Source organism: Carassius gibelio, chromosome A5, assembly GCF_023724105.1.
Source record: "Carassius gibelio isolate Cgi1373 ecotype wild population from Czech Republic chromosome A5, carGib1.2-hapl.c, whole genome shotgun sequence".
In the NCBI taxonomy this organism is placed as follows: Eukaryota; Metazoa; Chordata; class Actinopteri; order Cypriniformes; family Cyprinidae; genus Carassius; species Carassius gibelio.
This window is the reverse complement of record NC_068375.1, coordinates 34,339,199-34,359,836: the sequence shown is the minus strand read 5'-3', so window position 1 is coordinate 34,359,836 and position 20,638 is coordinate 34,339,199. Positions and strand designations below refer to the sequence as shown.

Here is a 20,638-nt window from a genome sequence, read left to right as displayed (position 1 = left end):
CTTAAAATAGTCTTATGAATTTTTTTTTTTCCCTCAGAAATTTTGTTGTGTATTTAAATTTTTCTGGTTATCTAATGAAGACATAAAGCATTCATAAAAAAAATCTTTTAATTATTGAAAATTAAGCAAACTTTATTTTTATTTGGTAAACAAATGGGATTTACTATTAAAAATACAACATGGAAGAAATGTTGCGTGATTATTCCTGAAAAAAAAAAAAAATGTTTGTTTAATTTTAGTAGTAGTAGGCTATGTACATTCTGCTCAAGTAATACATTTCTGGCAAATACTTTTCTTTAAATTAAACCGGATTTTTATTTCGGCAGGTTACTGTGAATACTTTCACAGTTCTCTATATGTGATATGACGCTAATTTTACTCAAATCAATCGTCCAAATGCTCATGAAGTGACTCTCAGAGCAGATCTGGAGATGTTAATCATTTAGTGAGACGGCTGAAATCACCACGAGCGTCACGCGCGCTTACGTGTTGTGTAATAAATGAAGTAGCGCTTCTGCGCCATTCATTAACAGACACACAAACTATTTTGATTGGGACTTCGGAATAAGTCAGATCAAAATACACATGTGTCCATGACAAGACCAAGATTTAAATACAGTCTTGAATCCCAGTCTCGAGTACTCAACACTGAGTGACCCCGTTAAACTCGAAATAGCCTACTCATTCTGGAAGTTTGATTAACTTTAACTCACTCTACAAAATTTTCTCGAAACTGTTGTTCAATTACCAAACAGCAGTAGAATTGAAAAAGAAAATTGTGCCAGACATATAGACCTTATGCGTCAGAGAAACAAGCACTCAGCCGTCTTCAGAATGTTGTCTTTGAACTTCTGTTTTTAATAGTTGCTTTGTGCATTTCTATGGCATCAATGTTGATGAGTAATTAGGGGATGAAGTGGATTTACTTATAGTGGTGTTTACGAAAGTTATCATGTGCATTGTAATGTTTGAAGCAGATGTCGTAACAAATGTCAGTAAATGAATTCTTGAGATCTCAGTGCATAAGTCTGAGTCGGTAAAATGATCCAAACTTCCCATCACTAATACGTGCTCAGTGTTGAAAAGGGGCGGAGCTACATAAGATCTATGATGCTTATCACTCTATAGTGCCTCTCTTGTTAAATAATGAATGCTGTGTTGAAAGTGACAGTTATGTACATTGTAACAGACTGGAAACAAGACTTCACACATTGTGAATAATTAAGCGACGCAGCAGATGACAATCGGAGAACGTAAACAATCTCAACAGCAAGTGTTTGACCTCAGACCACGTTAATCTAATCGTGGTGTGACACACTCATCATCAATTTTACATGAGTCTTTCTGTTAGGGATCTAGTTGAAGCATCACTCGCGATGGAATAGATAATGGGCGATAAGGGATCTGAAATTATTAACAAATAAAGGAAGACGGACAGCCGCTCAACACTCAGCACGGGCGTGGGCGAGAACATAATGGGCCAGAACAAAGTGGAGAGTTCTGAAGCTCAATGGCACAGACTCCATTTCTGTTAGTCTCTCTCTCCAGCTGTCAGCTCCTACGTTGTCTCGTGGGGTGGGGGGGTGTTGCTACGGTGACAGGAGGCCACATGTCTTAAGGGCCTCATTTTGGTCAAAGGACCCCATTGTTCTGGTGCTAAGCTGCCTTCACTGGGACTGTAGGATGGGGGAGAGGGGTTTCCCTCCTTCACACGCCACAGAAAAAACACTTGGCACAATCATTACGACCCCAACAGTGGCACACACGCAAACAACACTACATCATGCATGCTTAACAGCAGGAATTCAAGAGATCATGTCAACTAACAGGGTCAAAATGAGCATCGAATAATGCGTTATTTGTTTAATCACTAAACTCCTGCCATCATTTACCCACCCTCATGTTGTTCCAAAGCTTTATGGGTTTGTTCCTTCTGTGGAATATAAAAAAAAAGTTATTTTGAAGAATGATGATAACAGCCAAACAGTTGCTGGTAGCCACTTCAAAAGCAAGGAAAAAATACCATTGAAGTCAATGGCTACCACCAACTGTTTGCTAGCCAACATTCTTCAAAAAACATCATCTTTTCTGTTCAACGGAAGAGAGAAAATCATACAGTTTTGGAACAACATGAGGGTGAGTAAATGCTGACATTTTTCATTTTTGGTTGAACTAATGAGTGGTGTTATCACTACAAAGTCAGATACAGTTAATCTCATTATTTGCAAATTTGGGGAAAAATAATAATCACTGATTAAAACATGGATCCTGACAAGTTAATTTTCTTCCAGTAAGAGCTGGTGAAGGCCTAACGTATTACCTCCACTAGATGGCAGTGTAATTACTACAATAAAACTAAAGAAAACTGTCTGTCCAAAGCAAGAATAAAATGCCATTTTAGGCACATCCAACTAAATACCAACAAGAATAAAAAATGAAGCTGCATTGGGAGAAGAACAATTGGTCAGGAGCTACAGACCAGGTACAGCACAAGTGTAAGTCCATGATGAAATAATGCCTCTGGATCTCTGAAAATGAAACTGGAGACTGACTACAGGACATAAATATTTAAACGTTGTTGCAGTGCTATTTCTCCCATGGATACACCACAGCAGCACTGCTGAGGATTGATTCAGATAAAACATAATGTGCATGCCAGTAAACACACACAGCTGAATGGAGACTGGTGCAGATGGCTCGAGTAATTATTTCCAGGTTGTTTATAAGTATTGACAGTTTTGTGGGACACTGAAATGATAGAGTAAATAGAATTGTAAATAAGTAATTCTTTTGAACTCCTATTGTGCTCCATTGACTCGAGATGTTTCCCCTCTGAATTTTTTGTTAGCTTTAAACACAGTCGGCTCTTTTGCAGCACGAACTGCAATTACAGGTGAAACGCACAACTGTGAAGAGCAGCAGATTAAACTATCGAGTGAATTTCACTTGCCTTCCAGAATGTTTTAGGACTGTCGCTTCCATTCCAAAATGTTGAGTAATGGCTGAAATGTTTGGAGCATGTGAATCCTGAGTAAATGTAATGAAACCTGACAAGAACATGTCTGGACCATATTTCAACTCCACAAAAAAAATACAAATAATAATAATAATAATAATTCATATCAATACAAATATTTTAATGCAATTAAGAATTTAAATATTTAAATTACTTGTTTAAATAGATGTGAAATATGTATACATGAAATTAACTGAACTGCAGTGCAAAGGCGGTTTTGTTTTTCAATTTGTGTTTAATGCATTATTTGCTGTTTTAATGGAAGTAATTACAGTATATTAGTAATAAGAGTAATCGAGGATAATGAAAATAAAACATTGACAATTAAACAAATAAAACTAGATGCATTATGGTAACAAGAATATGTGTTTGACTGTCAAAATAAATGACACGTACACACACAAAAAAAAATTCTATACAAAATATTTTCTCCTGATAGGTTGAAATATGATCCAGGCATGTTTTCACAACATTCATCCATGTAATATTTAAAGCAGGTCCCTGTAACTTCTCACCTAAATGCTGTATTACATCTGTGAATGACAAATAACACAAATGGACAACAAGATTGAACGTCTGGATGCAAATATTGGTTTGCACTATTGAATTGTGAAGTAAGCAAATTCAAAATAAAACAAAAACCACTGTCCATGCAAACTGGGATTGCCATTTATGCAAAAGAATATGAGATTACCACAGGAAAATCAGCTTCAAACATCAATTCATTCACCCAATAGAAGATTTAATGAGTAGAAGTAATCTAACAATAATGTAATCTTCTTAACCAGAGCAGGTTTCATCCACAAACACTAAAATAGCATAAAAAAAAGAAGAAATGTAAAACATTAGATAAGAGGAATGAATAGTATGTGGTCTAAAGTTCACTTGACAGTAATTGAACTGCTAACTGACACTTCTGATTGAGGTCAGTTACTCTCCCGGGTTTGGTGTTAGTTCCACAGAGGCCTGAGGGATGAACGGTTCAGACACTCCACTGAGTCTGCCACGAGTCCTCCTCCGACTCGCTTTACTCAGCTCCGGAGAGGTGTGGTCCACCCAGGCCAGGCCCGCAGCCTGAAGGTCCACGCTCCTCCGGTTCCTCAGGCTGCGTCGCACAGAACCTCGACTCTTCGCCACAGGTTTCAGGATGTCGTCAATGTTGAAGTCAGCCTGCTGCCACGGGGCCAAACTAGGCTCTGTAGGTCCAGCGTAGCTCTCTGACGTGTCATCAGTAAATCGCTCTGACTGACCACTCTCAACTACTTGCACTACCTCAACATTAAGCTTTCCAGGAGGACTTTTCAGTGCCTTTTGGACCTGTCCACCTATTTTATTACTTGGTGTCTTCTGCTCTAAGCCCTCAGTGTTTATAGATTCTTCATGTGGTACCACACAGCTTATTAAAGCCTCAATTTCTTTGTTCTCAGAGCACTCAGCCACATCACGCACAGGTCTGTCAGGACTGTCCTGGTACACTGGGTTCAAACCTGCAGATTCAGTTGGCTTTTGGCTCTCAGTATCTTGTTTCCTAGTTTCACTGACTGATTCAGTAGTGGAGCTAATAGCTGGACTTCCAAGCTTCTTTCTTTTGGCTGCACCTGAGCTACGACGTCGGTGCACAGGCCTCCCAGAGTCACGACTGGCTTTGGAAGTCTTTGAGCCAGAGCTTCCTCTTCCTGCAGGAACCCGAGCGCCGACTGAGGTCACCTCCATATCTGATTGATTGTCAGTGGTGTCTGACACGCTGGAGCTCGAAGTCTGCCCGTTTTCATTGGTCCATGTACAGGCAGTATCCAGACTTACCACGGGACCAACTGTCTTGCTATGAGGAACGTTCAGAGTCTCAATGCAATCTTGCTCTCCATCTGCATTGGAAGAGAGTACAACTTTCACATCAGATTTTCAAAACGTCATCATAATATAATTCTGTGCTATCAAATCTAGATTGTGAAATGCATTCAGAATCTCAGCTTTAGAGACCTTAAAGGTAATTCAGTAATCATTTATTTTACCCTCCTGTCATTAGAAATCCATGACTTGTTCTTCCATGTAACACAAATGGAGATATTTCGAAAAATACTTTTCTATTTTCCATACAATAAAAGCATATAACAATGCTTTCAAGCTAAAGGTCGACCGATATATTGAGCCGATATTTGTCATTTTTTAATATATCGGCATCGGCCGATAACGGTTTATGGTAGCGCCGATTTAAAGTCAGGCACGTCGGCGGGCAGCCCGGTATTATTGGTGTGGTGGAAAGTGCTGCTGTCGCATGTGAAGGACCCCAAGCCAAAACTTTTGGAAGATTCAACAACAGTCCTGGGAGATAAAGAATTTCACTCTGTAAATGGAGTGGAGAAGTTGGCAGCTCTCACAAACACTGCAGCGTGATTGAGGGCTCCGTTACTCCAGCCCGCTCACAGACAGCACCGTGCTCGGAGAGACAGCTGTCCTGGAGCTGCCCAGAACCGTGAATGACATTTGTTTGACAATAACCAGGTTTCCATCCAACTCATTTGCATTTTGGGATGTCAATATTCAATAATTTCAATGATCGATCATCGTTTAATGATTTAACAAAATGTAAAATAATGTTGCAAAATGCGTCTGCAGCAGAATCATTATTATGTGCAAAGAGAGCGCGCCATACGTATGAAATCATTTTATTTTGTTGACTGTTTCCCATCAAGGAGACGGCTGAATGCGCCTCTTTAAATGGTTTCGTGGTGCTCATTGTTGTATTTTAAAATGCAATTGCAATGTTTTCAAATGACACTATAGTATTAAAAATAATATTATCCCAAATGTTACTGTGGTGCTTGTGGCTGTGCTGTGCAGTCAATGAACTGCTTTTTTAACATCAAACATTTTATGGAAGTATTATGACCCTTTTCTGCAAAATATTTGATTTAGAATTTTTGCGTTCCGCTTGGCCTATTTGTTTTTAAAAATCCGGCATTTACAGTGCATTAGATTGAGAAATGAATTTTTGAGTGCTTGCATACGAGGACGAGCGAGCTCGGGTTTGGCTAGATGTATTTGTAGGTTATTGCTCACGTCTCGTTCTGCACATATCCAAAGGTTTCCATTTTCACCATGTATCTGAATGTTAAACTATATTATTTTTTATTTAATGTCAAGTAGAAGGAAAAGATCATCCTCTAAACAGGAGCAAAAATGTCCTTGGCATAACAGCAGAGTGGACTGGTATACTACGGTCTATTTAAACTGACCAGTGTAACCTTGTATATGTTTGGTTGACCGTTTAATATTGAACAGACTGCGATTTAAGTTTGAAATTAGAATGCACTTTAGATGTTCTGTGTCATTTATACCAAACACAAATGTTGCTGGTTGCCAGTGTGTTTGCAGTACTACTATTATTTTTTTATATTTTTCAGTTTAATTGATTTTTATTTATAAAATTTTATTTCAAGGTATATTTAAGTTTACATTTATGTTCCAACAAACTTGAAAAATTCTGCTTGATAAATGCTCTAAAACCTATGTAAATCATTGACTATAACCTGTTTTATATATTTAATACTTCAGTTTTAAGTCAGTTTATTGATTTGTTAGGTTAACATTGGATACATTTTTTATTTTAATACCGTGCAGTGCACAAAATCAAGATTCGAGAGGTGGTTCAAGTCAGTTTCAATAAATGATGATAAGTTTAGAAATGTTGTGCATCTACGTATTATTAGAGTGACATTTTAGCATGCAAATGAAGGGGAAAACTTCAAGATATCGGCCCTAAAAATCGGCCATCGGCTGACCCAGACTTGACTATAGAAAAACCCATACAGGTCAATCTCTATTTCAAGCTTCAAAAAGGACAGAAAGCACAATGAAACACCAATGCAACATGTGCTATACTCTAAGATGTCTGAGCCCACACGAAAGCATTGCAGGAGGAATGGTCAAAATTTTTACTTGTTATTCACTGAAAACATTGCTATATACACTACTGTTCAAATACTCAGGGTAAGATATTATTTATTTGAAATATATCTCTTATGCTAACTAATGCTGCATTTATTTGACAGTAGAAATGGTGATATTGTGAAATATTATTACAAGAGTTACAACCATTTTCTATTTCAATATACATTTTAAATGCAAGGCTGAACTTTCAGCAGCCATTAGTCCAGTCTTTAGTGACATTATTCTTTAGATAGCACTGTAATATGCTGATTTGTTGCTCAACAAACATTTAGTATCAGTGTTTAAAACTATTGTGCTGCTTAATATTTTAGTGAAAACTGTGATAATTTCTTCAGGATAATTTAATGAATAGAATTTAATTGAATAGAATAGAAATCTTTTGTAGAAAACGTAAATGTCTTCACTGTAACTTTTGATCAAATTAATGCAACTTGATTCATTTAATGAATTGGGGAAGTCACAGCCTAATGGTTAGAGTTTGACTCCTAACCCTAAGGTTGTGGGTTTGAGTCTTGGGCTAGCAGTATCATGACTGAGGTGCCCTTGAGCAAGGCACTGAACCCCCAACTGCTCCCCGGCCGCTGCATGATAAGTGGCTGGCCACTGCTCTGGGTGTGTTTTCACGGTTTGTTTGTGTGTGTGTGTTCAGTGCTGTGTGTGTGCACTTTGGATGGGTTAAATGCAGAGCACGAATTCTGAGTAAGGGTCACCATACTTGGATGTAGGTCATGTGTTTTTCTTTTAATGTTAAAAAACGGTTAGTGGCATCCACTTTTTTATCTGTGCTGGACTATGGTGATATATTATATATGCATTCATCTGCTCAATGCCTTCAAATGATTGACGCAGCCTATCATGCATCACTGAGATTTATTACTAATTGTAAAGCTCGCACCCACCACTGTGAGCTGTACTCTCGTGTAGGGTGGTCTGCTCTGGCCACACGGAGGCTTTGTCATTGGTACATATTTATATATAAGGCTATTCTTGGTGTGCTTCCATCCTATTTATGTTCACTTCTTATGAAAAAAAGTGCTGGTCATTACTCTCTGCGTTCTCAGGCTGTTGTCTTGTTTTCTGTCCCACATATCAGTACTGAGCTGGGTAAAAAGGCCTTTGTTTATTCTGCTCCCTTTACATGGAATTTGCTGCAGAACAACTTAAAACTTAGTAAATTGATTCCTTTGAGTGTTTTTAAGTTAAGAATGAGATGTTTTGAGTTGGACTCCCTCACATGTCAATGTTTTTAATTGAGATTTCATTGTAAGTGCATAATTGGCTTTCAAACTGTTTCTATTAATTAATATTTTATTTTCATGGTTTTTTGAGTGTGTGTCTTTGTACGTATGTAATGATGTGATGTAATTCAGCTGCCTATCTTGGCCAGGTCTCCCTTGCAAAAGAGATTTTTAATCTCAATGGGCTTCTCCTGGTTAAATAAAGGATAAATAAAAATAAAAATAAAAAAAATGTCACTTTCACCTTAGCTGAATTTTTTTATAAAAATTTATAAAAAAAACTCTGTGACTCTGCAAAAGTAGCCCTTTAATGAAATTGAAGCTTTAACAGTTTAAAACCAAATTTGTATGCTTTTATCTGTCTATTCAGACTGGTTATCATGGCAGGCAGGCCAGATAAAGAAGTACTTCATAAAAAAGGGTGTTCAACATTTACCCTATAAGCTTAATTTGAGCTTCAACTAATTTTTTATTTTTTTTTGGCGGCCTTCAGGACCTTTCTCAGACCACCACTAAAAATTAATTACTAAGTGGGGGAGTCATAAACGAAATTTTACCTATTTGTTTTCCTGATTGGGCCTGTGTTGGTGTGCTGTTGAGACTGGTAGACACGGTCTCAAATATGGGGCTGAGAAGAGGGTTTTTTGAGGCGTAGTCTCTTTTCCCATACAGAGAACGATCCACCTCCTTATTGCCAAATCGTCTTTTTACTTCTGTGTTCTGGAAGCAAAAAAAACAAACTGCAGTGAGGAACAGAGTTTACACACTAATGTGCTCAAAGGCTCTTTAGATGGATGAAATCATACATCATGCTATTTATATACTAAATGATAAGTCCAAGTCACATTAGTGTCATTATTTCAGGCTCAGTGTCAGTTTGATGCCAGCGTTAATAATCAGAGCCTTAAATCCCCAGTTCACCAAAAAACTCATCACATGTCAGCGTGACTTATGAAAGCATAAAGTCTAAATCCACTTCTTAGGCTTCACACCTTCATCTTTCCTGAAGCGGAAGCTGCTGCTGTACGTGAGCTTCTCCTCTTCTCAGGCTCATTCTCCACTGGTTGCTGAAACAGAAAAACAGAACAGATCTGAATGACTGAAACTGTATCTTTGTCAGCCTTTTGATGCTATTCAATATAAATCCTGAAAGCACACTGAAATCTGATATTTCTAACCTAGAAATAAAGTTTTAAGGACTGTGTAAAACGTAAAAGAAAAAGTCAAATAAAGACAAGATATTATACAAAAAAAAAGTGCACAAGGAAGAAGGATTACATATGAATCAATATACAAAGTTTTTTTTCGTACCAAATATTTTGAAACATGTCACACAAGGTTTATCACAAACTCAAAAAAACTTACCAAAAAGAAAAAAAAAAAGAGGTAAAAGTGGATTTTGTACTTCTTGTACTACTATCTAATCCATCAAAACAGTGATTTGCAGATATGAGACCTCACCTTTCTTTTCCTACTGCGAGAGTGAGATAATTCAGTGCTGGGTTTGGATGAAAGTGTCTGTTCAGAGCTGGCAGAAGACTCCTGGTCAACCTTTACTGCTGACAAGATAACATTAAGTTGTACATTATAAACTAACAAATATACACACACACACACACACACACACACACACACAGTACAGACCAAAAGTTTGGACACACCTTCTCATTCAAAGAGTTTTCTTTATTTTCATGACTATGAAAATTGTAGAGTCACACTGAAGGCATCAAAACTATGAATTAACACAAAATTGAAGGCATACTGGACCAGCATGGCTACCACAGCATCTTGCAGTGGCATGCTATTCCATCCGGTTTGTGTTTAATTGGATCATTATTTTTCATCAGGACAATGACCCCAAACACACCTCCAGGCTGTGGAAGGGCGATTTGACCAAGAAGGAGAGTGATGGGGTGCTGCGCCAGATGACCTGGCCTCCACAGTCACCAGACCTGAACCCAATCCAGATGGTTTAGGGGTAAGCTGGACCGCAGACAGAAGGCAAAAGGGCCAACAAGTGCTAAGCATCTCTCGGGGAACTCTTTCAAGACTGTTGGAAGACCATTTCAGGTGACTACCTCTTGAAGCTCATCAAGAGAATGCCAAGAGTGTGCAAAGCAGTAATCAAAGCAAAAGGTGGCTACTTTGAAGAACCTAGAATATGACAATTTCAGTTTTTCACACTTTTTTGTTATGTATATAATTCCATATATAATTCCACATGTGTTAATTCATAGTTTTGATGCCTTCAGTGTGAATCAGTTCTGCTCATGATTTACCTTCTCCAAGCAGAATCTTTAAGACATTTATAATGATGATCATAAAAGTTTTATTTTGCATTTATAATTTAGCATTGCCTTGAGGAAGCTATTTGACTTTATGCACATTTACTTGCACTCCACAAGACAAAATAACTGAAATTACACGTTTAAACACTTACTGCAAAAATGCTATTTTCATAATCAACTTGAAAGTGAAAAGTCATGACATTTGCCAAGTATGGTAACCCATACTCAGAATTTGTGCTATGCATTTAACCCATCCAAGTGCACACACACAGCAGTGAGAAGTGAATACACTGTGAACACAAACCCGGAGCAGTGGGCAGCTATAGATCCAGCACCCGGGGAGCAAATGTGGGTTCAGTGCTTTGCTCAAGGGCTCTTCAGTCATGGGTATTGAGGGTGGAAGAGAGCGCTGTTCTAGTGCTGAAACGACGCGTCGACATCATCGATTACGTCGACTACAAAAATACGTCAACGTGCGCCAAATGCGTCGACGCGCCACACTGTTTGTTTACATCTCGCGTAATGGCATACTGGGAATGGAGAAAGTTGCTTTCTATCACAAAAACAGAGACCACTGTTATCAAAAGTATGGGACTACTTTAAACAGAGGACAAATAAAATGGCCCTTTGTTTCGGTTGCAAAACCGACATGGTGTACCACGGCAGCACAACTGCGATGCTCGAGCACCTCAGAGGAAAACATCTTGGCGCTCTCCGGTGTTACGGTTTTACTGGTTACTGTGTGATCTGGTGACCAACTTCCTGGTTCAGGTCTTATATTCTTGCGCTTGTGGCATTCTGAAAAGTTGAGATGTTTTTAACTCGATGCGATGCGGACGTGCCTGGAAAAAACGAGCGCGTCGCTTCCATTATGAGCGGGCTTATCGTGCGCCTACATTGGAAATGATGAACTTGAGCACGCAAAAGACTTGATATGTGAACGGCCCCTTAAAAGACAGCGCACCGCGAGACAACAGTCATAAACCACCGAACTACCCCGAATCAGCTCCAGATCTCTGGAAACCATGCTAAATCATAGCAGAACCCTGATTACATTTTATGGTTTGTGATGCTAAAGAACATTTTATGACGTCTCAGACAACTGTACATTTTTGGATACTGTGGTTTAATTATAAACGCTATCATAAACTGATATTTACCATAGTCAAATAATTTTCTTTGCCTCTATTATTTTATACAGTAAAAACTTGAATAAAGGTTGTAATATTATATTAGAAGTTGTACTTATATTTTTTTTTTTGTAAAGTTATCCAAAGGATTCATTAGCTAATAAAAAAAAAAAGAACATTAGATTATTTATTGTAATAAAAATAATCGTTAGATTAGTCGACAGAAAAAATAATCGTTAGTTGCAGCTCTACACTGTTCATTAATAACCACCCCCCCACCTACAACTCCTGCCAGCACAGAGACTTGAACCTGCGATCTTCAGGTTACAAGTCCAGCTCTCTAACCATTAGGCCACAGCTGGTGGGTTGTCTGAATAACTAAATGCTTTTAATGAAATCTTGAATACCTGTTTAATACACGTATATTTGAGACTTTTTAAGAGTTAAGAAAACTAGGATTGGGTATCGATTGGGTTTTATACGATACCGGTGCCATTTCGATACTTTTAAAATGGTATCTATGCCTAAACGGTGCCCGAACCAATACTTCTATAAAAATAAATACATAAAATAAATGTGATGAGTGGGGCGAGGCGGAGAGCCGTGGGAACAGAGCGAGGCTGGTGGAGTGATTGGAAATGAACGACACCTGTGACACCCGTGGTCTCGAGTCCCACGGAGGAGATGGAAGGATACAAAAGAGGAGCGACGACAGTGAAGAACGAGAGGATCAGGCCTGGATTTTCTCTCTCCTTCACTGTCGTCGCTCCTCTTTTATATCCTTCCATCCCCACCCTACTCGCCACAATAAAAAAAAAAGCCTAAAAAGGATAACATTAAAGAACATTAAAAATATTTAAAATAAATCCATAGCATTCACACGCTCCTTGGATGCTCTCATTTCCCAATCCTCCCTTACTCTAAGACTAATAAATGTATTTCATGATCTGGGTCACTATTTAAAACAAACCCACACATAATGTTTCTACTGTATCTCTGTCAATCACTCTGATATTTAGTTAAAATGAGTGCTGTCTGTCACTGTCTTTAATCAGTTTTGTGAATGACTGTATGGTCATTCTTTATAAAGCAGCAACAATGTCGTTCGTAAAGTAGCCTAAAGTCTTAGGCACATTAGTATTTTAACTCCAAAAATTTTTTTTTTTCTTTACATAAAACCCAAAAAATGTTTAAACATCTAGCTTATTTTTGTTTAATAAAAACAATGTTTTGTTGCCTGTAGGGGATGAATTTAGAGATGTAACATATCAAGTACAGTTTACCTTGTTAACAGTATGCTACAATCCTCTGAGGAGTTGAGTCTTTAAGTTCAGTTTGTTTAAAGCACCATCAGTAAAAATATTAAAGAAACTGGAGAATATAGGCATAAATAAAAAATTATAAAAATAGATAAACTTCTCACTAATTAACTGTTCAGTCATTGGACAACAAGTTGACTATCCAGACTCAATCCTCACATTTTACAGGTCCTTGTTGTTAAATTTTTTTCCCTTTAATTTTAAAGAACACTATTGAACTCTCGTAATCTTAGTTTGCTTAAAACTTAGAGCAATGAGAAGTAAAATCTGATATGAATTTACTGAGGGCAAGAAAGAGTGGAAGAAAAATTGAACACACCGGAGAAAGCCAGTGGCTGATCACCACTGGGACATGGTAGTTTTTCCTCTGTCTGTGAATCTGATTGTACATCCTCTTGAAAAGCAACGTTCATAACTTCAGTGTCTTCAGCCTGGGGCTGCCCTGGATCCTCAGCAGAAACTACATCTACAGTTTTAGATACGCAATTAGAATACAGACCGAAGAGAAACTTTTTCCAAAACCTTTCCTCGTCTTAAAAAAACATTTTATAACTCACTTTTGCAGTCCTCAGAATGTCTGTATGAAGGAGACTCATCCTCCATATTGGGAAAACTGATCTGAGAAAATGGATAGGAGAAAGCCACAAAAACACACCATCAGTACAACACTTTATAGACTAAGGAGTCAGTCTGTAATAATAGAATAAAACCCCAAGACACTGATTATTTTGGAGAAGCTGGTAAGTGTCACACCTTCTCGATCTCTTCAAATACTTCATCACTGTACACCAGTGCAGCATTGCATCTGTCAATAACCAGGACAGGTGAGGCTCCATTGCTTTGAGGACTATCGAAGTCAGGTTGGGGTAGAGGATCAGTCCGTTGAGGGGTCTTCAGCAGTGAGAGTTTAGGACCCGTAGATGATGGAGGACACTTTGGAGTGCCTCCTTTCTGTAGTGGGGTACTGGGAGGGAGAGTTTTGTCAAAGAACTCTGGAGAGAGCGGGGCCCCAAAACGAACACGCTTCTTGCGTACAGAAGAGAGCACATTCTCATCTACAAGAAGAAAAAAAGATTTCATGAGTTCAGGATTTGAAGAAAATTATCCATACATAAACACTTGGTTAAAAGGGCCATATTATGTTTTTGTGTTGAAGTAAGAGTCCAATGTACTATGAAAGAACACCAACTTTCAGAACCCCAAATTTCCTCCCGAGTCCAAAAAGGCAGTTTACTGAAACTAAAAAGCACTCTGCATTCTGCTCACGGAGTAAAAAATAAATAAAAATAAAATAAAATTTCTGATATTACAGATTTTCTTTTTTATAGTGAAAAACTTCATGAGGTTTCACCATAGCCAACAATCTCCACAACAATAAGCAGCAATCGTTTTACATTGATGATACCGTATTTTTCGGACTATAAGTCGCACCGGAGTATAAGTCGCATTTATTTAGAATCAAGAACCAAGAGAAAACATTACCATCTACAGCCGCGAGAGGGCGCTCTATGTTTTCAGTGTAGACCACAGGAGCACTGAGCAGTAATTACACGGTAAGGTTTTCTCTTGGTTCATTTCTCTCGGTTCATGTCAAATTAATTTTGATAATTAAGTCGCACCTGAATATAAGTTTCAGGACCAGCCAAACTATGAAAAAAAGTGTGACTTATAGTCCTGAACATACACTAATTAGAAACATTGCTTGAGCTGCAAATCAGAATCAGGGCTTGACAATAAGGACTGCCTGATGGCTCGAACAGGCAACTGCCGCGTCGTCACAATAAGTTCATCATTTGCATCTATTTTTATGCGTTGCTAATTTAGAAAATCAAGAAATTTAAAAGAATTTGAGCAAGGCACTAAAGACAACTCCATTAATCTAGACATCTCATGTGTAATGTTCTGTTTGTACAGTGCAGTGTGCAGACAAACATCTGCGTCTCTGATGCCAGAGCACCGAGTTCTTTCCAAGTCTTTCTTGCTCTTGAATGGACAAATACAAAAATGTGTTTTTATTTCAGACTCTGTTCCGTGCTTGCACACAAATTGCTTTGCAATAACTAGAAATATGTTATTAGAATATTTAGTTTGTAAACAGACATTAACAGTGGCCAAGGAAGATAAAGAGAGACAAAAAGAGGAGGAAATACTGAATCAGTGACAGCAGCGCTGATTACAATGCGCAAAATATAGGAAGAAAATCCTCAATATAGAATTTGGATTGTTTCTGAGGGGAACTGACTGTTTTCAGAGAAGTTTACATGGTGTTTTATTTTCATCTTGACTTGGTATATTACTGCATTTAAAGTAGTGATAATATGACAGTGTTGCTTTTTGTACAGCAGTTACCAAGTAAACGCTGCTGTTCCATAAGTGCCACCTGCTGGCAGAGAGTGAAACTTCGTCTCATTCAGCCCGTCTGCTGTTTTAGTTTCATGCTGGTGTTTTATGTAGCATAATTTCACAAAGCTAAAGTCAGACCATTCTGTTTTTTCTTCAAATGTTGAAATTATACAGTCTAATGTTTGGGCTGATTCATGATTAAAATGCAGTGGTTACAAGTAATTTCAAATGGCTATGAATAATCAAGGTGCAACATAGTGAGGAACATGGAAATGTTAATTTATATGCTATTATAAATGTATCTGTACCTGAACACCTGCAAATATTAAATATTCAATCATTTCATTTGTATCTTTGTTCTATATATTCAGTGGTGTTACGGTTTTAAATTTTTTAATTTGTTCTTATTTACTGACTGTTCGCTTGTCTTTAATAATGATTTCAATTTTTATTTCTCAGGCTAGTAGTTTTGGGTGTTGTATCAAGATTTAAATTGAGAACTGTCAAATGTAACTCATATCTAAAATACTGGTGTCATATAAAATTATTTATTCGAATACAAGATAAAATAAATCAAAAACAATGTTAAAGGCAACTATTTATTCTTTTGTGGAATCGCCAGTAAAAAATGTTGGCAGGGCAAGTAATAATTTGAACCACTGACCCGACTGGGCCAGTAGAAAAAATCCTTAGCACTGAGCCCTGATAATAGAATGATTTCTTAAGGATAATGTGACCAGTGTTGTGCCTGAACGTGTTCATTGAACGATAGTTCATGAACTCATTCATATTTTGGGCGAACGCGAACTGAACGTGCTGTATTAATGCCTGATGAACGTAACTGTCAACTCGTTCATTCTGGTGTCTGTGAACGGCATGCTCTCTCAGGTTAACTTCGTTCAATAGGGTGCCAGATTTCTATAGAGCCTTCCAGCCGAAAACCCGGCTAAAACACACCATAAACTGGTCTTAATATGTAGCGGAAAAACACCTAATCTGGCACCACCGTCCGCCGCATGCGTGACGCGTCATCTAAAAACATAAACAAAAAAAAAAAGGCATCGAGGGCGACAGCAGCATGTAGCAAGAAGGCGTATGACCATTTAAAAGAATGTTATGATGTTTATGACAAGGCCGGTGAGAATGGGAGACAAAGCATTAAAGCAACAAGGGGGAAGTGCTGTCCCCTCAATGCTAATGTAAACCCTGGTTGGATAAGGATTCAAAATTGGATATGAAGATGAAATCTGACGCATAGCTTCATTGTTAAAACTGATAAAATAATTGCTGTCTCTGATTCTATATGGGCTGTTGCAATAATTGTAAAAAATAATAGCTCGCAGCAACATATGGAAAAAAAGAACTATGAACTAGTTCATTTTTGGAACTGTGTGAACTTAGTTCAAAATTTTGTAATTTGAACTATGAACTGAACTAGTTCATTTTAAAATTTGTGAATTGAACTTTGAACTAGTTCATGTAGAAAGCGAACTTTCCCAACACTGAATGTGACACTGAAGACTGGAGTAATGATGAAAATTTTGATTTGTATCACAGGAATTAATTACAATTTATATCTTTTTTCTTCTTCTAATAAATCAAACAAATGCAGCCTTGGTGAGCATAAGTTCCTTTCAAAAACATAACATCTTACCAACACCAAACTTTTGAATGATAATTTCTATGAGTGATATAGCCCATGTAAAAGTACAATATGAACTTAGTTCCCTTACCTGCTAGTTTAATTTCTGGTTTTGACAGCATGGGTAAAGACAGAAGCTCAATCTTTGCATCCGAATCCAAGTCTGAATGAGACCTCTGGCTTTGAGACTCAAAGCATTTCACCTATAACCACAGAAAAACAAAAGAACACAATGCTGACTACAGGAACACCACCAGGCAACTTTCGTGGACCACAAAGTCTGTTAGATTTACTGCAGCTTCCATTGGTTGCGTTGTAAGCAATTAGCCAGTGCCACTTTATCTGCTACTGGCAGTTTAACAGCTGATAAGCTTCAGAACCATATATAAAATATCAAACATGATACCGTTAAATGCTGATTTGTTTACCCCTTGCTCCTGTTGTGTCGTGAAGATGGGGTAGGGGAGTAGAGTTTCAGTTTTCTTGTCCTCACACTCCCCCTGTGGGGCCCAGCAGCGTTTCTTAGAGGGTGGAGGCATCATCAAAGTGGGTGGGCTTTGTGTAGTCAGCGTGTTCTCATTTCCTGCAGGACAGACAGTGAAAGAAAGAGATGATGACCTAAGATAGCATTTAGAAATCATGGGTCATACCACATAAGAATATCACGTAATTCATAAGTGCTCAATTATAATTAGCAGTGAATCAGCAATTGCTAATTGTTCTCAACAGTAGCTGACTAAAATGCGTGAAAGTCATGCAGAGAAAACTCAAATTGCTTCTAATGATTCAAGTCCATTATTGATCCTAGTTAAAGCACAGTAAGAAAGAAAGAACCCCACATCTAACATACAAATCTAAAGAAAACATTTGTTTATAAGTTTAAATAAATCTTCATATGACAGAGGGCTTTTAATGTTATTACAAAAAGCATAATCTTCCAGGTTGACATCATGAATTTTAAAAATTAGAAGAAATGTATTGAAATTACTATACTGTAATCCCTCGAAATGTCTCGTTTACACTTGAATAAATGTCAAAAGGTGAAATGATCACAGATTATTTAGACTGGATATGATTTTTCAATCTTTTTTATTAACACTGAATGCTCTCTGAAATGTGAACAAGTTTATTTTAAGACTCATAATCATCAGTTGATTTATTCTGCACATCATCCTGCTGCGCTCTAACTGAGATCAATGGAAGAAATCAAACGGCGGTTATTATGGTGCCTGATTATTCTGAATAAGTTCTATTATCTGGAAATGGCAAAAAATGACAGTATAACATTCTCTTAATTATTTCAATTTTATCTGGTCCTACAAGACTGTATCTAGAAGACATTCTGTTTTTGTGTTGGCAGCAGTCAACATTTTGAGGAGAGACTGACCGTTCTTAGAATCTTTAGCCAAAATGCTTTTAGCACTCTCACTCTCCTCATTTTTTTCCTGTCCATCCTTCTCTTCATCTTCATCCATCAGACATTGGAAAGCAGCCATCTTCTTCTTCAGAGAGTCACAGCATGAAAGAAATGGACTCCCGTGGAAAAGCTTCATGAGGACAGGGCACAAAGTTAAAACTGATTAAGAAAAATACCAACAACCTTCATCATCATCACCACCATAATGATCCACCACTTTGTATAGTTGGGTCTAGTTCATGTTAATTATAAAGAAATAGCCCACCCAAAAATGAACCTCAGGCCACCCAAGATGTAGATGAGTTTTTTTCATCATCAGAATAGATTTGGAGAAACTTAGCATCCCATCACTTACTCACCAATGGATCCTCTACAGTGAATGGGTGCCATCAAAATTAGAGTCCGAACAGCTGATAAAAACAACACAATAATGTAATCTATATGACTCCTGTCCATCAGTTAATGTTGTGAGTGTTTGCTTACAAGAAACAACATGTTTTTAACTTTGGCTAAATAAGTTTAAAAAAAAAAATCCTCTATCCACAATATTGCTTCCCCCAGTGAAAAGTTGTCTTGGCTTAATCTGGGGGAGAAAAATGCAAAGATGCGAACAAAAACAGTGTCAAAGAAATATGATGATTATAATGTGTAAGGACAAGAGGGGATTAACTTTTTTTATTATTATTATTAACTATGAACTTATATTTTGTCAAGAAGCAACCATTCAAAGTTAAAATGCCTTAATGATGGATTTTTTTTTGTTGTTTAACATACACACCTTTTCACTTCACAAGACATTACTTAATGGACTGATGTTCTGTGGATTCTTGTGATTTTTTTTGATCAGCTGTTTGGACTCTCATTCAGATTATATCTCTATTCACTAATGACTCCATGCTCTGATGAGGAAACAAAGTCATCTTCATCTTGGATAGACTCAAGGTAAGTAAAAGTTCTGAGAATTTTCATTTTAGGGTGAACTTTTCCTTTCATTTGTAAATGCATTATGGTTACTTTTGTTTGACAGACACTTGGTACTGTGTTGGGTCACCACTCGATGTCCAATGTAAAATCTGGGTTCTGAAGCAAATACAGCTGTGTTACACCATCCATCTACCTGTGGTGTTCGTGGAGGTGTTTTCACAGCTTGTCTGGCCCTGAAGCAGATGAGAGAGTTCGTTTCCGGAGATCCCCGGACCCCAATCGTGGATCTCCTCCTGCCCTTCAGTTGAGCAACTCTGGATTTATCTGAGAAGAAAACTCAGTATTAACAGTGCTCCTTCAGTTTGATTTCAATTTCATTTAATAAAATACAACTGTGCAAAATTAAATAATTGAGAAATCATAGCAATCAAGTAATAAAAAACTAACAATAAGTACATAAAAAGTGCTTATTTAGATACTGCAAGAACTTTACATAACTCGATCAGCGATACACGAGGAAGAACATTATTAAATCCAGATCATTGTAGTTAACCTTTTATCTTGGAGGATGGTAAGAAGCTGTCTGTTGAAATGCCAAACTGTGAAGGAGTGAGTTTGGAGAAATCCACCTCTCCAGCTTCAGTGTTCAGCCATGAGGGAGACAGGGCTGCCAGAGGTCTTCTGCTGTCCATGGCTTCAGTAACCTCCATTCTTGATTACAGTACATAAGATATGAGATCTAAGTAATGAATAAATGAACTGAAGATCAGAGACTTTCATGCAATATATAGATCACACGAACGTCCACTCCTTCATGCACGTCTGTTAACATCTTAAAACATCAGGCCAGGTCAATTAAGAAAGGTTACATATCTGCATTGTTTTACCCAGCAGTGTAACTAATAACATAACTCTTTTTAGATAACAAAACATTGTTAAGATATGTAAAAAAATGTACGGTATAGTAACGTTAGTGAAAAAAAAATTCAAACTTCGCTCCTTACCGCACGTTAAAACGGCGCTAATATCCTTCCGCTGTTAAAGAACCCCAAAGGACTTGGATTATACTTAAAATAAACGACTTATTTTTACAGCCACTATTCTTGAAGACATTTATATATACATTACTGCATATTACATGTATTTTTGTATGTGTAAGTGGATGGAAAAGCACTGCTGCTTCTAACGCCTCTAGCTCTCCAAGCTGACAACAACCCCCAGTTCATATGAATTGGCCAATCAGATTAAAGGAAATGCGTCATGTGCTTCAGAACGGCCAATCATATTCAGGCTCACAGAACCGGCCTGTTGCACGTTGTCACGTTATGTGTACGTTAGTTTTAATGGAGATGTTTTAAAAATGATTAAAT

At 37.6% G+C, this 20,638-nt stretch overlaps 1 protein-coding gene across 3 annotated transcripts; it reads right to left on the bottom strand.

The window, feature by feature from the left end:
• Positions 1 to 3,661: 3,661 nt before the first annotated feature.
• Positions 3,662 to 20,502, bottom strand: cdca2 (cell division cycle associated 2). 3 transcript variants are annotated; one of them, XM_052596848.1, is made up of 13 exons: positions 20,273 to 20,502; positions 19,822 to 20,007; positions 19,462 to 19,592; positions 18,315 to 18,474; positions 17,356 to 17,510; positions 17,019 to 17,130; positions 13,696 to 13,997; positions 13,500 to 13,560; positions 13,262 to 13,408; positions 9,667 to 9,761; positions 9,198 to 9,272; positions 8,763 to 8,925; positions 3,662 to 4,881 (listed from the first exon to the last, which is right to left on the bottom strand). In XM_052596848.1, exons 2-13 carry the CDS (start codon positions 19,976 to 19,978, stop codon positions 3,947 to 3,949), a joined length of 2,493 nt encoding a protein of 830 aa, XP_052452808.1. In that variant the 5' UTR covers positions 19,979 to 20,007; positions 20,273 to 20,502; the 3' UTR covers positions 3,662 to 3,946. The 3 variants fall into 3 exon arrangements, with proteins under 3 accessions (XP_052452808.1, XP_052452796.1, XP_052452798.1); XM_052596836.1 differs by having other exon boundaries at positions 9,667 to 9,764; positions 20,273 to 20,492; XM_052596838.1 differs by having other exon boundaries at positions 9,667 to 9,764; positions 19,822 to 19,979; positions 20,273 to 20,483.
• Between the last annotated feature and the right edge of the window lie 136 nt (positions 20,503 to 20,638).